Source organism: Palaemon carinicauda, chromosome 4 (genome assembly GCF_036898095.1).
Source record: "Palaemon carinicauda isolate YSFRI2023 chromosome 4, ASM3689809v2, whole genome shotgun sequence".
Lineage (NCBI taxonomy): Eukaryota > Metazoa > Arthropoda > Malacostraca > Decapoda > Palaemonidae > Palaemon > Palaemon carinicauda.
The window spans coordinates 36,929,014-36,946,255 of record NC_090728.1 but is presented as its reverse complement, the minus strand read 5'-3'; the positions used below and the strand labels follow the sequence as shown (position 1 = coordinate 36,946,255).

Here is a 17,242-nt window from a genome sequence, read left to right as displayed (position 1 = left end):
CTTACTGGGTTATTCTTAACTAGCGAAACCTATTTTTATATCCTCATTTGGGTTTTTACTGGTTATTTTTTCTGTACAGTGTTTCATGCCGTTGATTTGATAGTTCTATAAATTGATTATGCTTATTTTATTTTTATTTTAGAAATTCTCTGATTAGCATAGCATTGAGGTATCATGAAACATTTGAAACATCATTGTGTGATAATAGTCTTTAATATGTATTATAAATAATGAAAAGTCAGATGTCTTCTTTTACACAAGTCTTAGATTCAAGCTTTATATTTACTGTAGTCTTAACTATTTATACATTACTTCTCATACCACAAAAGGCCAACCAAGTGAGGCCTGGTGTCTTCCATTATTGCTTATTTCTGAAGTTAGATCTATGTTGATTTTCGCTCCATTCTTCATGGTGGAAAAGTAGAATGGAGTTTGGAGTGAGGATTCATAACTTCTTTCATAATTCCATAATTATTTACTTTAAAAAATGAATAGTTTGTGCTTTTCTGTCCATTCAAAACATTGAAGGTAAACTTCAGGACGATTATATAGTGTACTGTAATTATCAGTTGCCATACCTCTTGGGATTATAGTTTGCACTGTAATTATCAGTAGCAATAACTTTTCTTAAGCTAGCATTTGTCAAAGACTATTCCATTGGAATGTCATCTCCAAGTTACAACATTTTCTCTTCATAATTTATAGAATTATGACTTACCAAAGATCATTTCCTGTGATATAAGGACACTTGTGGTTCTTATTTTCAATCTGCATTCATACTTTACTCATTAGGGCTATTGATAACTGTTAGAGGTAATTCCTAGGATTTATTCTTCTTATGCAGGAATTGCTGCACTCATATACTTACTCAATAGGGGTATAAATGACTGTTAGAGAGACAGTTTCGTTGGGTTCCTCCTCACGCGGAATAATATGCACTCTTATACTGTATTTTGTAGGGCTAGTAATGATTCTTAAAATAATTTAAGTCATTTAGTTTTTTTTTAGTCATGTTTATTATACAGCAATGTAGTTCTATGATTATATTACTTGTATATTTTATTGGTGTAAAATACATACCTATATCTGGGATTTGTGGAGCTGGAACTAGCCCACAGTCTTGTTTTAGGTTCTTTTCCTTAAGGGATCTTGGAATCATTTGATCCAACTCGAATACAAACCCTCCTGCTGTAGTAAGAGTACCGTATACTTTCAGCTGTTAATTTTTATAATTAGAGGGGCACCCAGTAGAGAGTACACCTCCGCCGCAGCAGCTTATTTCTCAACCTTTTGCTTGACCTTGACCTTTGACCTTAACATGTATTAATTGGTGTGGATTTTCATACACTCAAATATGAACCAAGTTTGAAGTCTCTGTGACAACGACGTCAAAAGTTATGGCTGATTGCATGAATTGGACATTTTGCGCTCACAAATAAACACACACAAACAGGTGTTAAAACATAACCTCCTTCCAACTTCGTAGTTAGAGGTAACGGGGTGTTAGTAGTTATTGGTGGGTGACTGGTAGCGGGTAGCCCTGCCCTCCAGCCAATACTTTGAGTAGCCACTTTGTTTTCAGTTGCCAAAGAGTAGTACAGATGTATTCTTGGTGCTGTCAAGTGGTTTTTTATATTTTTTTTATTTTCTTTTGTAGTTTTAAGATTAGCAGTTCATTGTGAACTAGGGAATTAAAGGAGGATGAAAGGTTTTGCAGTTTTCCTGATAACTATAGTTTACTAAGAGTTTTTTTGTACTGTAACCTGCCAATATATAGTTATTCCTGTTGTTGTCTATTCTCTCACTAATGTGCAGTAGTGACGGCAATATCATTGTAATTTAGGAATGAAACATCTTTGCTAACCTTTGATAGAAGGAGAACTTAGAATTATTCCTTCATATCTGCCACACCTTTATCGTAGCATTCACTGGCAGTCGGAAGAAAAAAAAAAGGCACTACCCTTTTTTTTTCTCCTCTTTTTGGACAATTAATCCTTTAAGACCAATCAATAGGAGTTGCATATACAGTCTGCCCTCCTTATTCGCAAGGGGTTAGCTAACAGAGACACCCACGAAGAGCAAAAATGCACAAATACTTGGTGCCTTAGGGTGTGTCAACTCATAACCTTCCCAAAACAGACCACTGCCTAAGCACAGTTGACCAATACACTAGGTAACCCACTGTACTGGACTACAGTGTTTTCATGTGGTTTCTGTTACAATATTGTAATTCATACAGTACTATTTTCAGATGCAATAGTACATTACAATATTAAGACAGCTTTGGTACAAGGTAAGACAATTCGACACGAAAGTCATTGCCACATCACCCTTTTGTATTACTGTACTGTATGTACACACCAGTAACTGTACTTATGTACGTGCAGTATATGGTAAGACTACACAATACACAAGTCATCACCACACTTTTACAGTCAAAGATCCTACTTCGCAAGGGTTAGGTAACAGAGACAGGCGCGAAAAGTCACAAATGGTTGTTGCCCTAGGGTGGGATGATTCCTGACCTAACCTAACAAATCACATCCATTGCCTACGCTTGGATAATTATCCCACTAAGTACTGCCTAATATTGCTTTTACTTGATTTCTATCAAAGTGTACTTGTTATTATATGGTAATACTGTATAACACTCGCTGATACTGAAATATACTACTATCACTACAGTAAAGCTTAACTGCACTGCACGTGTTTGCTGTTTTCATTCAAACGACTTGACTCACCGCACACTTAGCCTTTATTTACAATTAACACCATTACTGTAATTCTTTATTGTACAATATGTGTACCAGTACAATTTAAGATTAACTAAGTTCAGGTGTATGTATTTTATACAACGGCAACAAACCAGTTTCGTAGGAAGTTCTACGCAGCAATGTTGAAACATGGCGCAATTCCTGATGGTTGTCTCTCGTGCAGTAATCCGACTTCTACTGTAACTCGGTAATAATATTTATCGCATCTTCTACTTCAAGGAGCTAGAAAATTAAGAGATAATGATAAAAGTATTGTTAGTAACATTATAATCATTGCGTAAATGCATACAGCCACAATAACAACTGAACAAAAAACAGCTGTTTTGTTTGTATTTCAATTACGACAGACAAAGCCCGTCAATAGGTCAGAAAGGGTTATAGCAGAAAGTCCCGTGGTTTCAAAGATCATGGGAAGGAAAAGCAAAGGAAAGAAGTCAGAGGCAGAATAAAGAGCATAAAATATCCCCAAGCAAAAGAAATAGCAATAGAATATAGTATTAGCTAAGTAAAAGAGAGGGAATAAATATGCTTAAACAAAAGGAATAGCAATAGAATATAGTTTTAGCTAAGTAAAAGAGAGCTAATAAATAAAAAAAAGCAAAGATTAGATTATTAAATGTACATCTTTATCTAAGTTACTATAAAATCATGATTGATTTTTGTAAATTACATGGAAAAGCAATTTACATAGCAATGACTTCTCAAAGTGGTAGACTTAGAGGAAATTGCCAGTTTATGTTAGCATATCTGTAGTGTTTCCTACAGAAAATAATTACTCGGATGATATACTGATAAGCGAGACCGAGTCTCAACGACGATAGTTTTTAACGTATTCCTGCTAAGCAAACCAAACACGTACGTACAGTATAAAGTTCATGATAGTGAAAATCATGTTTACAACCATGCAGACATCCAAACAACTACATTTTAAATAACAAGCAGGAAAAAGGGATTTTGACGAAGGAAAAAGGGATTTTGACGAAGGAAAAAGGGATTTTGACGAAGGAAAAATCTATTTCTTGGCGAGGGACCTATGTCACCCAGTGAAATGTTCCTTATAGCACTATTTCTAAGGTATAAATACTGTACTGCTAAATATACCAGAGAAAAAGTTGCATGGAATGCCAGGAATATACCCAGCTCGCTCACCCTTATAGGGTGTCGGTATTGTAACTGGGGCGTATTAAAACCACTATCAGAGGTCCCTTACCAATTAGTCTTCTCCTTCCTCAACATCCCCCGTTACTACGAGGTGCCGTTCTACATCCGACTACTGCCTGCTACTATGGCTACTCCCCCCCACCACCACCACTACCACTACCCACGCTTCTCCCATCATTCCTTCTATAGCACTGTGATATCAACACGCGTTCATGTGTTCGGAACCTTTATTTTGTGTTTAGTGAAGATGTCTGAGCTTCTGGAGACTCCTACTCCCAAGTTGAGTATTGCAATTATCAATTTTGATGAGTTGAGGTAGCGACACTCGTAAAATTTTGATAATATCGTTAATTTTAGTCTCGTACAGTGTCATATGATGCCTCTCCCCTGGCAGCCATTTTGGTGTCGCTACCTCCGAGAGCTTCATGCTTACTTGACTTCCAATTAGTTCCTCATACTAATTGTAGGCCTAACCATTTACCTAATGCGTTTAGCACATATAACTTGGATTTTGTTTTCTTTCTTTGACACAAACTCGCGTCCTATTTATATTTCATTATACAGGTGCTGAACTTCTTTGTATTTTATCAAAAAAAAAAAAATCAATAATTTAAGATGTAACACTATATAAGTAGAAAGTTAATTTACAGATTACTTCAGGGCAATGCTTCTATGCAGTCCTTCCTGCTGCCATTCAACGTTGAACTCTCGTTAAAACACGTAGAGCAGGCACAGATGTTTCTACGGGGAAATTCTTCTTTTCTTTTAATAAACACTAATGAATTAACAATGACCATTTGCTGAGAAAATACCTTCTATGACTCTACTGTTAATCAATTGATCTTTATTATTTGACAAAGAGGAGGACAATAATTGGAATAAAATGTACTTACTGGCAACCACACAGGAGCTTCTAACGAAGTACGTACGATGAATTTTGCAATTTGTTTCATCAGTTTTGGTGCCTGTTGTACATGTCAGTAAGTATGGTGAGCAACACAACGTTCCAGACCTGCTTGCCAGTTTTGCTTGTGATTTACAGTCTACTGTTGCAGATGGAATAGTGTACAGGGAATTGGAGACTGGTCTTCATGCTTGGTTCCCCAGACGTATTTCAGACCGGCTACGGCTAGCTGTGTATGGTCCATCTTGAGAATAACAACTCCACACCAGTAGTTTTCCAGGACACATACCCTCAGTTCCATTCCTTCTGTCCTACAGGACACTTCCTCTGCTTTGTCTTTAGGGAATGTCTGGTGCTTCAGACTGACTTCCAGATGTTGGATCTGGCTCAGTGTGGTAGTCAGTGCATGAATCTCGGGTAAAGCCCATTGAAATAAACAAGATTTTTACACTAATAAAGTTTCTTATTTTAATAATTACTATACATGGAGTCACCTTTCCTCTTCCCCACTTTTTGTGGTTTTACATGTTCAATCAGGTCTCCAGTCTATGACTAAATAACATTTTGGTGAGGTGGTCTTTGGCAGGATTATCGTGGATCCTACTACAGTACTTAGGTAGAAGAAAGTAATGGTTCCTGCTTGGAAGAGGGTTGATTGTTACACCCATAAGTTGAAATTTTTTTTTTTTTCATTTCTTGTCAATCAGTCAGTGTTCGGAGAACAGTAGCACATAAATGTCGGGTAAATGTCAAAATAATAAATGTTATAAAAATTATTATTTTTTATCATCAGTTACTCTCTGATATTTTAGTTTTTAGTGATACAGTAATTTGATTTAGTTGTAAAATAGAGAATGTCATGCTAGTGTTTGCTCATAAAAAATTAAAAAAGTAACCAATTTTCATTGATCCATAGACTACTGTTATTTTAAGTTGTAGAATAGTGTTCTTATTTTATTCATTACTTGTTTAATTTTCAGGGCTCCAATGGTGTAATTTCTGTTGAATACTTAGATGGCACTCAAATTCTCGTAAGTAGTAATGATCCCAAAGTAGTGTTTACAGATGAAGCTAAAGTTACCAGATCATTTTCTAGTAGTGACAAATTACCATTGATCTTGCAGCAGAAATTGTCTCAAATGAAAATCATACTTGCATCATTAGCTCGTTCTTCACAGCCAGTAGCTGTATCTTCATCAACCCATCGTGTAGGACTTAGATGATTTCATATAATGTTATATGAAGGAAACCAAACTTAAATGTCATACTTTGTGATTTTCCTGGGTAATAGATGTAGACAGTGATAAATTTGAAATAAAGATATGACTAAAGTTTAAGGCACTCCATAATGATGAACATTATGGATAAAGTTGATATTTTAAACATTGTTTTCAGTAAAGACCATTAGCCTATTGGAAAATCACTGTGATGTAAAGTTCTTTTGAAGAAGATTAATGCAAAGTCAGGACAAAATATGTTGGTATCATATTACAAATTACAATAAGAACTGTCTTTTTTAGGTACATTTCAAATTATGCCAATAGTACAGTAGTATTGAATTTTTATAATTAATTTCACTATAAGAAGCAATGCAATGGAAAATTAGTCTACCCTTTCTTATGTGTGTAGTAATTCAGTATTTTCTAGGTATAGCATTCACCACTCCTTTTATATGCAGTATATTTGCACATTGAGTGGCACATACCCTTAAATGAACTGTACTTATAACTTTTGTTGTTCCATCATGTTGCTCACTACCATTTTATGCTTATTTATACTCACATGTTGACTGTCTTTTCTTACAGACATACATTTTGGATATTTGCTTTTTGTAAAAGAGATTCTGAATGGTGAATTCATGTATGAAATATTACTTCTGTATATTTTATAAAGTTTATGTTGATCACCTGAATAGTAGATGTCACGGGGTACTGGTAAATGTGTTACAACTTTCTAAAAAAAATCGCTAAGCCTTTTTAATATTAACATAGTTCCTTGATATTAATTTATGTAGTTTATAGACTATTTTGAAATCTTTTAAGTATGAAATGATTTTATAGTTGGGTAAATCTTGTCTTCCTTTGTTTTTTTATTGAAAGATATTTTACCAAAGTTATTTGAGATGATGCTTATGAAGTGATATTTTATAGAGGTCTTGCTTCTTTTATGTCTAGTGAAGTTCAAATATTTTATTTGGGTCATTCTCGAATATTGACTAATGCAGTTTTCTCAACAGTTGATGCCTCTGGTCATTTGGTTACCGAGAAATAAATGAATCTGACTTGTGTTTGCAATTGGCAAAATAGAATGTCATTATATTATCCCTTTTATGACTTTTGTTATGCATATTTATTAAGAACAATATTTTTCAAAGAAGAATATTTGTAACTTCCATGGAATTCACTATTACTAAATGTAGAATATTGTATATTTGAATAGAGGCACCCAAGCTGTTTTGGAGATGTTATAGAATGCGCCAATTTTCTTTGAAAGCTGTGTTAGATGTGTTGAGATTTTATTGTTGTACTTGAGATAGTCTCTTCAATTTCACAAAGATGTGTTCTGAATGACTTTTCATGTTTTTCAAATAATATGATTTTCATTTATAAAGTTGATCTAGGTATAAAAAACAAGGCTTGGATGGACATTCCATTCATAGTTATAATAAATACTGAAGTTTTTCTATATTTGTCAATAATAACCTTTTATATAAATTAATAATGATTTCATAATTTGAAATGAAAATACAAATAACGATTTAAATTTTTGTCTAAGAAAATGCCTGGACATAAGCCAATGAAGGATCGGTTGACTCTTGCGCTTTGTGCCAATGCCAGCGGGGACTGCAAAATTAAACCTTTATTAGTTTACCATTCCGAAAACCCTAGGGCATTTAAAGCCCATATAATTAATAAAGACCTGCTACATGTTCTATGGCGTTCTAATTTTAAGGCTTGGGTTACTAGGCATATCTTTGTGGAATGGGTAAACGTAGTTTTCGGCCCTGCTGTCAAGAAGTACCTTCAGGAGAGGAATTTGCCTTTGAAGTGCTTGCTTGTTTGGACAATGCACCCGCTCACTCCCCCGGACACGAAGATGATATCGACGAATACAAATTTATAAAAGTGTTGCATCTTCCACCGAATACCACCCCTATCCTCCAGCCCATGGACCAACAAGTCATCTCTAATTTTAAGAAGCTCTACACCAAGCACTTATTTAAGCAGTGCTTTAATGTCACGCAAAGCACCAACTTAACTTTGCGTGAATTTTGGAGGAGCCACTTTAATATCGTGCACTGCTTAAAGATCATAGATCAGGCTTGGGAGGGAGTAACTTGTCGGACCCTGAATTCAGCTGGGAGGGAAGAAGCTTTGGCCTGATGCTGTTGCTTCCAGAGATTTCGAAGGTTTTGGCCCCGAGAATGAACCTGTGCTTGCCGCCGAGGAAGACGTCGAAGACATTGTATCTCTTGGCAAGTCCATGGGTCTGGAGGTGGATGAAGATGACATCACCGAACTTGTCGATGAGCATCATGAAGAACTCACCACCGAGGAACTCAATAGATGGTAAGGAAACAGTAGTCCATCGTATTTCAGGGAAGGCTGTTTGGTGTTCACGAGAAGGACTCAAGAAATCTCAGTGTCATTCTGGACTTGTAGCCACTCAACAAGTTCAAATAAAACAGCGAGTTCAAAATGTTAATCCTTTTGAACATTTGGACCCTGTGTCAAAAAGGGGTGTTTGTAGTCTTGTCAGACCTGAAAAATGTCCCTTGGTAATTTCCAGCCAATCACCCCATCCCCTACTATCTAGGATTCAAGTTACAGAAGGTAACGTATATCCTAGGAAAGATATGTGTTGGACTAAACACAGTCCTAAATGTCTTCACAGGATTGGCAGTCTTAGTCATGCAATAACCAAGTCTAGAAATGGTTCAGGCAACAATATACCTGGACGAGAAGTTGGGGTGGGCAGCACCCAAGTGGCTGGTCTATGAACATCCAAGGAGATGAACCGGTTCCTGAAACATCCTGGATGCAAGACAAGCCTCAAGAAGTCTCAATTCCCTCCAGCTCAAAGGTTTCAATGGCTGTAAGATCATTGAAGTCTGTAGTCACACAAACTCTCCTTTTCCATAGGAATATAAAAGGAGATTGTAAGGTTGGTCAAGAGACTCGGATAATCAGTCAGATTCCCAAGACGTTAACAAGGAGTCCTGAGCTCTCTCCAGTTCGCATTAGTGACAGACCCCGTGCTAAGAGCACAGCTGAAAGATGCGTCAAGAGTCTGAAGAAGATACGCATCAAACGCTTGAAGAGATCTAAAAAGACCAATATAGGTCCTTCTTTAATCGCTTCTCTAACAAAGGTTAAAGTCCGAAAGTCCCAAGACCATGTTGGTCCTGTCATGAGTGGGGAAGCTCTCTCCATGCAGATCAGACTTCCTTTGACTGATCTGAGACACCGAAGCGATAATGAGACGTCGCAATCGACAATGCTAGAAAATGTCTCATATGGTATAGGTGACGTTAACCATCCCTTACCTAAAGGGATGGCACCTGTCAGCAGTTCATATACAACCGATCCACAATGTGACAGTGGATGCTCTATTTCGACTCAAGCCGAAAGAGATGGAATGGTTCATAGACGCAGACCTATTCCCTCCCAGATGTGATCAAGTCCCAGAACTGCAAACCGACCTCTTTATCACGAGCGTCTTCAAGAAACTACCTCGAGATGTAGCCCCATACGAGGACCCTCTAGTGGAATTAACAGATGACATGTCTCTGATATAGAAGGGATGGACTCAGATATCCTGATTCATCCCATCCAATCGCCTGCTGAGGGTCCTCAACATGCTGAGATCCTTCCAAGGGGGAGTAGCTCTATTGGCTCCCAAGTAGCCCAAGAGCAATCTTTCCTCTTTAGTGAAGGAACTGAAGCTGAGGCTGGCCCTAGTTCTGAACCCAGGACTATATCAGAGGGTTCAGAAGCTGATTGCCTTCGATTTATCGCAGAGAACCCGAACCCTTCATTTCATGATTTCCTTGCCCTAGCGGTTAGGAAAAGATTTGGGATCTCAGAAGGCAATATAAAATTCTTAGAAGAATATAAAACTAAGTCAACGAGAAGACAATATGAGTCTTCTTGGAAAAAGTGGGTTGCTTTTGTTAAAGCAAAAGAACCAAAAGAAATTTCGATGAACTTCTGTCTGTCCTTCCTTGTCCACCTTCATAATCAAGGGCTGGCTGCCAACACGATAACTATGTGCAAATCAGCCTTGACCAGACCTCTTCTATATGCCTTTCAAGTAGATCTATCGAATAAAATCTTTAATAAGATTCCGAAGGCATGTGCAAGGCTTAGGCCTGCACCACCACCAAAGCCCATTTCATGGTCTTTGGATAAGGTCCTACATTATGCCTCATCTATGAACAATGAAGATTGTTCCCTTAAGGATTTAACTCAAAAAGTTATCTTTCTGTTCACTATAGCCTCAGGGGCTAGAGTTAGTGAAATAGTGGCCCTATCTAGAGATGAGGGCCACATTCAGTTCATAGAAGCAGGAGAACTGAACCTCTTTCCTGATCCAACCTTTCTCGCTAAGAACGATCTACCCACTAAGAGGTGGGGTCCCTGGAGAATCTGCCCTCTGAAGGAAGATGTCTCTCTATGTCCTGTAGAGTGTCTAAAGGTATATCTTCGTAGAACTTCAGACTTCAGGGGAGGACAGCCCTTTAAAGGAGAAACCTCTGGATCAAACTTATCCCTAAAACAACTGAGGGCGAAGCTCGCCTACTTTATTCGTAGAGCAGATCCTGACAGTACTCCCGCAGGTCATGATCCGAGAAAAATTGCTTCATCTCTGAACTTCTTTCAGTATATGGACTTGAGCGTCTTCGTTCATTCACCGGATGGAAATCATCCAGAGTGTTTTACAAACACTATGTGAAACAGGTCCATGAATTAAAGCATTATGTAGTGGCTGCAGGTAGCATATTAAAACCTGCCCACTAATTACTGTCATAGACAGTTATTTAATTGGGACCTCGAATGTCCTCGCTCATATTCTGGATGGGAAACATCCAGAGTTCTACAAACACTATGCTAAGCAGGTCCATGGACTGAAGCATTATGCGGTGGCGGCGGGTAGAATTTTTAAACCTGCTGTCTAAGTCTGCGATGAACAGCTAATTGACTGGTACTGTCCATCAAAGGGAGAAGGGGTCATCACTTTTGGTGTGACCTCCTTTTTATGAGTGTTACCATAGTGAAACTATCTCTGTTCAAGATCCCAGGTGTGGAATTATACAGATAGCAATAGTGCAGTGTGTACGTAGTACACAGTGTTGATAGAATGTAACCGGTACAGAATTTTCGAAGAGAAGTTTTATTATGAAAATTTTCTTCAATCTGAGAGTGGCACTCATCATTTCTTTCCCTTTCATGAAAGAAATATAATTTCTGTATACGTTACGTGTATAATTCCGTTATCATGCTACATTCGTTTTACTGGTTAATTCATTTAGTCATTTATTAGGAATAAATGTCTATTAGAATGTATTGTGTCCTAATTCGCCTGACAATTGCATGTGTAAAATGCCAGAGTTCTTTGACTTACTAAAGTAAGTATTCTTCATATAGTTGTATGCTCGCAAACAATAGATATAAGAGACACCGATATTGATTCGGCAATATATACAAACTGAGACTGTTTGTATATTTCAGTGTATATTTATGGTGGTTCATACAATATATGCTAACCTTGAAGCCCCTTTTCTAACGTCTAGAATGACACTTCCCTGTAGGGGGCAGGAAGCACTAACATTTCTTATGATTAGTGATGATGACGGATAACGGTAACGTCATTTGTCTCAATTGGTCCAAATAACCATAGAAATGTTGTCCCAAGGTTAAGGCACTGATGAAAATCCATAGATACATTAATGCTCTGGTACGCTTCCATCAGGACGACATGGCTTGAGCCCAAAAAATGAATTTTGAGCGAAGTGAAAAATCTATTTTTGGGTGAGATGGCCATGTCATCCTGATGGACCCACCCTTCTTTTCTAAAAAGAAAAAACCTTCACAGTATCCCTCCCGAAGTAATGTATCTGTTGCACCCTGCTCAATGGTACAAGGAATGTTCGCCATATTGGATATGGCACTGTTGTGATACTCAATAGTATGAGAACTAGGGTAACCTTGATATGGCTCCCCTTCTATTCTGCCACATCCCCCTCGAAGCGTTAACGCTATTAGGGGTGCAGATTGCTATGTGACGTGTCAAGAATACGTCCTCTGATATTATGCGATATCCTTGAGAGAAATTTAAGGATATTCGCGCCAGGAGTTAGAATTCTGGATACCTAAAGGTAAAATTCTCTGGGAATATCACTGTAGTACATATATCCCTTAAGAAGCTACTCATAGGAACTTCCATCAGGACGACATGGCCATCTCACCCAAAAATAGATTTTTCGCTTGGGTATATTTGTTACGTAATGTTATGGATGGTTGGTTAGAGAGAGAGAGAGGGGCTATGACGGAGATTATAGTTTATGTCTCAGGTTATCCATCCTTGTTATTAATTCCTCCCGTCCCGGAGGGCCGCGATATTTTGTGAATCGTAGCTACTAATGGTAGTTATGTTTCTTTAATCGGATTCAGACATCCTACCCTGTTCTGATACCTTACTTTATCCTATATTTGTTTACGTAATTTTATGGATGGTTGGTTCGTGAGGGAGAGGGGCTGCGACGGAGATTATAGTTTATGTTAGAGTTAATACATAGCATTTGTTTTTAGCGACGCATTTCTTCCGGCGCTACATTGCTTACGTAGCATTGGGTTTTTTGCACCGGATTTACGCATGTTTTTCGGCGCCACAATGGTATCTATTTTCGACCTTCGTGTCATTAGGTTTAATTCATTTAATTTCCTGCATTCCGGAGTCTACGGACTTCAATGGTTGTTTCTAGTCTGTTGTCAGTTCTTGCTTACGCTCCCCACCCCGGTAAGTATCCCGTGTGCTGAGAACTCATAATAAAGACTATTTTTTCATGACAGAGGCGTAACATGTTATTTTAATGCTATTTCATATTATTTCCTTTAGCTTAAGCACACTATTTTCTGCTGGGTGTCTCAGCGGAATTTAATTTCTTTAGTTTATTTTATATATTTATGCTTTTATCATGTTTTATCTCTGCTGGGGTTCCCGGCACAAGTTAATTTTATATTCATATACCAAATTATTTTACTCGGTGGAATTCTTACTCGCCGCACCCTAACCTCGGGAAGTAGGCTTGAGTTATATACTAAGGAGAGAAGGGAGACAGCCGAGAGAGAGAGATAGCTCTCACGATCTGTGAGTCGATGCAAATAGCGCTCTCTCCTCGGTTAGTCATGGATGGCCACCAGTCGAGCCGGACTGAGTGTGAACCTTGCTACATACCGCGTATCCTGCTATTCCCGGAATTCCATCTTCGATATTTTTCCACCCCGTGAGGGCCGGGATGACTTGAAATCGTATCCATGAGATAGTGACCATGTTTCTTTGATTGGATTCAGATAAGTATTTTTTTTTTACACTATTCTGATCCCGTAGGTTGATTTCTTATACTACAGGATATTTGAGGGATGATTGTTCCGGAGAGAGTTACAGACGGAGATTTGTAGTTCTTGAGTTTATATTGTTACGGGCCGGATTTACATCAGTGGGAATTCATACTTCCAACCAAGTATTCCGGCAACAGTATTGGTGTCTCTAATTCTGGTTTCCTTGTATCTCCTTGTCCCAACCTTTATTCATCTATAAGTACATCCTACTCCGGTAGGGATATGGAAGGTTGAGAGAAGTTTCATCGTGGAATTTTTCTGTCTGGAGAGGGCGGACTGATCCAAGATTAACCCAGCCGCCATTTCTAATGGTTTCAAACCTTTGTGTGGCAATACATAGGTTGTCAGGAGATGGTGGAAGAAGGAAAACAGAATATTAGGGTTCTATTGTAAAACGGTAAGAAAGACTACGACTCCGCTGAGCTAACCACAGTGGATTTAACTTAACTATATTTGTCACCGGTTTTTCCGGCGAAATCAACTATGATACCCATGTATCAAATTGACTTACAGGTGGTACGCTGTCAGGAGACAACTTGCACTGCTGTGCTGCACCAGTCGTGTGGGCATGAGGTCTGCCGATCTCATGCCGGGTGCCATGCTCAGTGGCCTCTAAGGTAAAACGTATGAGGTCGTCCCTACCCGAAGAGGGCAAGCCTTTTAGGCTACCCAAACCACTCCCAACCAGACCATCATCGGCTTCTAAGCTACTGACGGACTCGGCAGAGTCTAATCCTCCACGCCAGGGGTCAAGAGCAAGAAGCTCAAAGGGGCAGACGCCGGAACTTGATTTCGGTCCGGTGGCCTTCACGAGCAAGCTCATGGAGAGGTTGCATAGTGTAGTCCAGTCCCAGTTTGGTCCAATTGCCTATCGTCTGCTGTCTATGGACGGTTTGGGCCAGGGACTGCAAAATCAGGAAAATATGATAGAAAATCCTTGCGGTCTGGGCTACCACAACAACGGTACTTTGTGGTTCCGGACGTGTCAAAAGCTCCCGGTGATTGTTTAGAATGGCCCGTGGCGCTTGGCTCTTCATGCCCCGTTCTCAGGGGGCATGTTGACAACAGCAGGAGGTGGTCCCCGTCCGGTGGGAGATTTTGAATATCCACGAGGTTTACAATTCATCTTCCCTTGATATGAGCGGTGAGCAAGATCGGTCCGACTGAGTCCAGACTTTAAATGAGTGGGACTCAATACCATGTTAACCCCTCATAAGAATACATACACTATGTTTGAGATGGACGGGCAAACCCCGACACCATGTACCACCAAGGTAATAGGCCTTACCTTAGAGATGGATATGGAAGGCAAGCCCATGCCGCAACTATGGAAGAAGGAACTAACTTCCCTGTCGTTCCCAGGAGGCCAAGAATGCTGGATCGATGCACCAGCTACTTTCACGGCAGGGTCATTGTACTGTACTAGGACTGTGCCACCACACAGTTTAGTGAACGCCTCCCCGGACTTCCAGACACTCTGATTAAGATATAATACGGTACAAGAACCAGGCTGGGTAGATCCATCAACTCGGCCACGATGACGGAGATGACTTTGTTAGTCTACGAGAGGAGCCACTTTTTTAAGATCCTGACAAAGTCTTTGCCTCACGCACTACAGTGTAATACATATGACTTTGCAGTGTCCGTCGCCCTTGCCAGAAACTCGTCTTACTTGAGGACTCCTTTAGGCATGAGCCTATCAGGTTACTTAAGGCCTCGATCTGGGGAGCGGACTTCTTCCCGGAGGACGTGATACAGTAATGTACATAGCGCCCTCGGAGAAGCAGCCGGAGTCAACCAAAGCCTCAGAGTCCGGTGGGGTTCAATTCCAAAAGAAAATTCGAGCCCACCGGACCACAATCACGAGGCAGACGACCAAGGAAGTTTCAGTCCTTCCAAAGGCCACAGGTTAACCCTTTTACCCCCAGGCTAATTGGAAATTTCCAACCCTTAACCCCCAGGGGGTTATTTTTTTCCCAGCACATTTTGCAGTATATATTTTTTAAATTGCTCTAACAGCCTTAATTTTTGTCTTAGAGAGGTCAGGTTGGTCTCATTCTCTTGGAAAATGCCTGAATTTTCTCAAAAAATTCTCAAAAATATGAAGAAAAAAAAATTTTATAGCATTTTTTTGCAAGGACGTATCGGTACGTCCATGGGGGTAAAGGGATGGCTTTTGTGAAACGTACAAGTACGTCCTTTGGGGGTAAATGGGTTAAGGATGTGCTACAGGCAATGCCAGTATCCCAGGTGAGCCAGCCTTCCACCTCAAGAACCCAGCCACAAATTCAATATGTGTGGGTAAGCCAACCACCTCAACAACCGATAGCCACTACTCAGTTTATTGCGTCTCTGGCGTATCATCCTTCCTTCGAAACATGGAGTGTTTCACGGATATAATACTCATGCGAGAGGTAATACAGTATAGCTAGGGGAGCCTTCCTGGATAAGAGACACTCCAAGTACATTAATGCTCTGGTAAACTTCCATCAGGACGACATGGCCTGAGCCCAAAAAACTGATTTTGAGCGAAGGGAAAATTCTATTTTTGGGTGAGATAGCCATGTTGTCCCGATGGACCCGCCCTCCTTTCTATGAAAGGCCTTAGCAGGCTCCCTCCCAATCTTACTGTATCTGGAGGTATTGGCCGAACGCTAAAAGGAATGAAGATGGCGGGCGGATACTACGTCATCCAAGATGGCGACGGGTATGACGTCATCCGAGTGCCCATAACAGTAACGGAGGCAGCGAACTTTGTAACGACTCCTCCCTTATCTTGCCACTTCTTTCCCCCTCGAAGCGTAAATGCTATATGGGGTGCAGATTGCTGTGGCGTGTCAAGAATACGTCCCGTTATTATGCGATATCCTAAAAGGCAACTTTGAGGATATTCGCCCCAGAAGTTAGAATTCTGGAGACCTTTAGTTTAATTCTCTGGGAATATCCACTATATTCAAATATACCCTAGGAACCTTCCATCAGGACGACATGGCTATCTCACCCAAAATACTGTTTATTACCTTATAGGCAAGCTGATCATATGCCTCATATAGCAGTGGGATGGGAAACAGATGTTTACTTGCAAACTAACTGGTGCGCCATATAGTGTTGGGTTAACAATTAAACAGTAAATTACACTCTTATGCTAATCATCTGCTTTATACAGTTCATTTAATGAACATTTTATAACCCTCATCTGCAAGCTGATCATATGACTTATGAAGCCTTGGATTGCCATGTTTATTACCCTTACAAGGAAGCTGATTATATGCATCAATGTTCGTTATAGAACAGTTAATTTCCCTTAACAACTGATCATATGCCTCATGCAGCAGTGGATTGACGAACAGATAATTACCCATATACACACACCAATCACATGCCCGTGAAGAGTTGACAAATAGATAATTACTAAAATGGTTTACTTGCCTCATACTTCAGTGGGTTGAGGAACATGTCATTACCCTCAAGGCCACTCCACAAGAGGGGCAAATGCACGGTAGGCAGGCAGTTACCAATTTTGTTGCATGGTTGACGATCATTAGTGTAGATGATGTCATAGACGTGGAAATGGCAGCAAACCATCGAAGTGCCCATTGTTGAGGCACTGAATGGGTGCAGACTTCTTCCTGACACATCTGAGCTCCGCCAGCATGGCATCTGGCCCAAGTCATACTTTTGCCTGCATGTATCTATCTGCTTTGGACCATTTGATCTAGCAACACCCATTTCAAAACGTATTACGGGAAAAAATGTGCATGTCCTGCATTTGCCCAATGTGT

At 39.6% G+C, this 17,242-nt stretch overlaps 1 protein-coding gene across 1 annotated transcript in view; it reads left to right on the top strand.

Moving 5' to 3' along the window:
* The window catches only part of SAK (Sak kinase), a 164,143-nt gene extending 156,621 nt beyond the window's left edge, over nt 1–7,522 (top strand). The window contains exon 13 of the mRNA XM_068372176.1: nt 5,820–7,522. Coding sequence (XP_068228277.1) covers nt 5,820–6,062 — 243 coding nt within the window. The 3' untranslated portion in view covers nt 6,063–7,522. The remainder of the gene's footprint in view (nt 1–5,819) is intronic.
* The last annotated feature ends 9,720 nt before the right edge of the window (nt 7,523–17,242 follow it).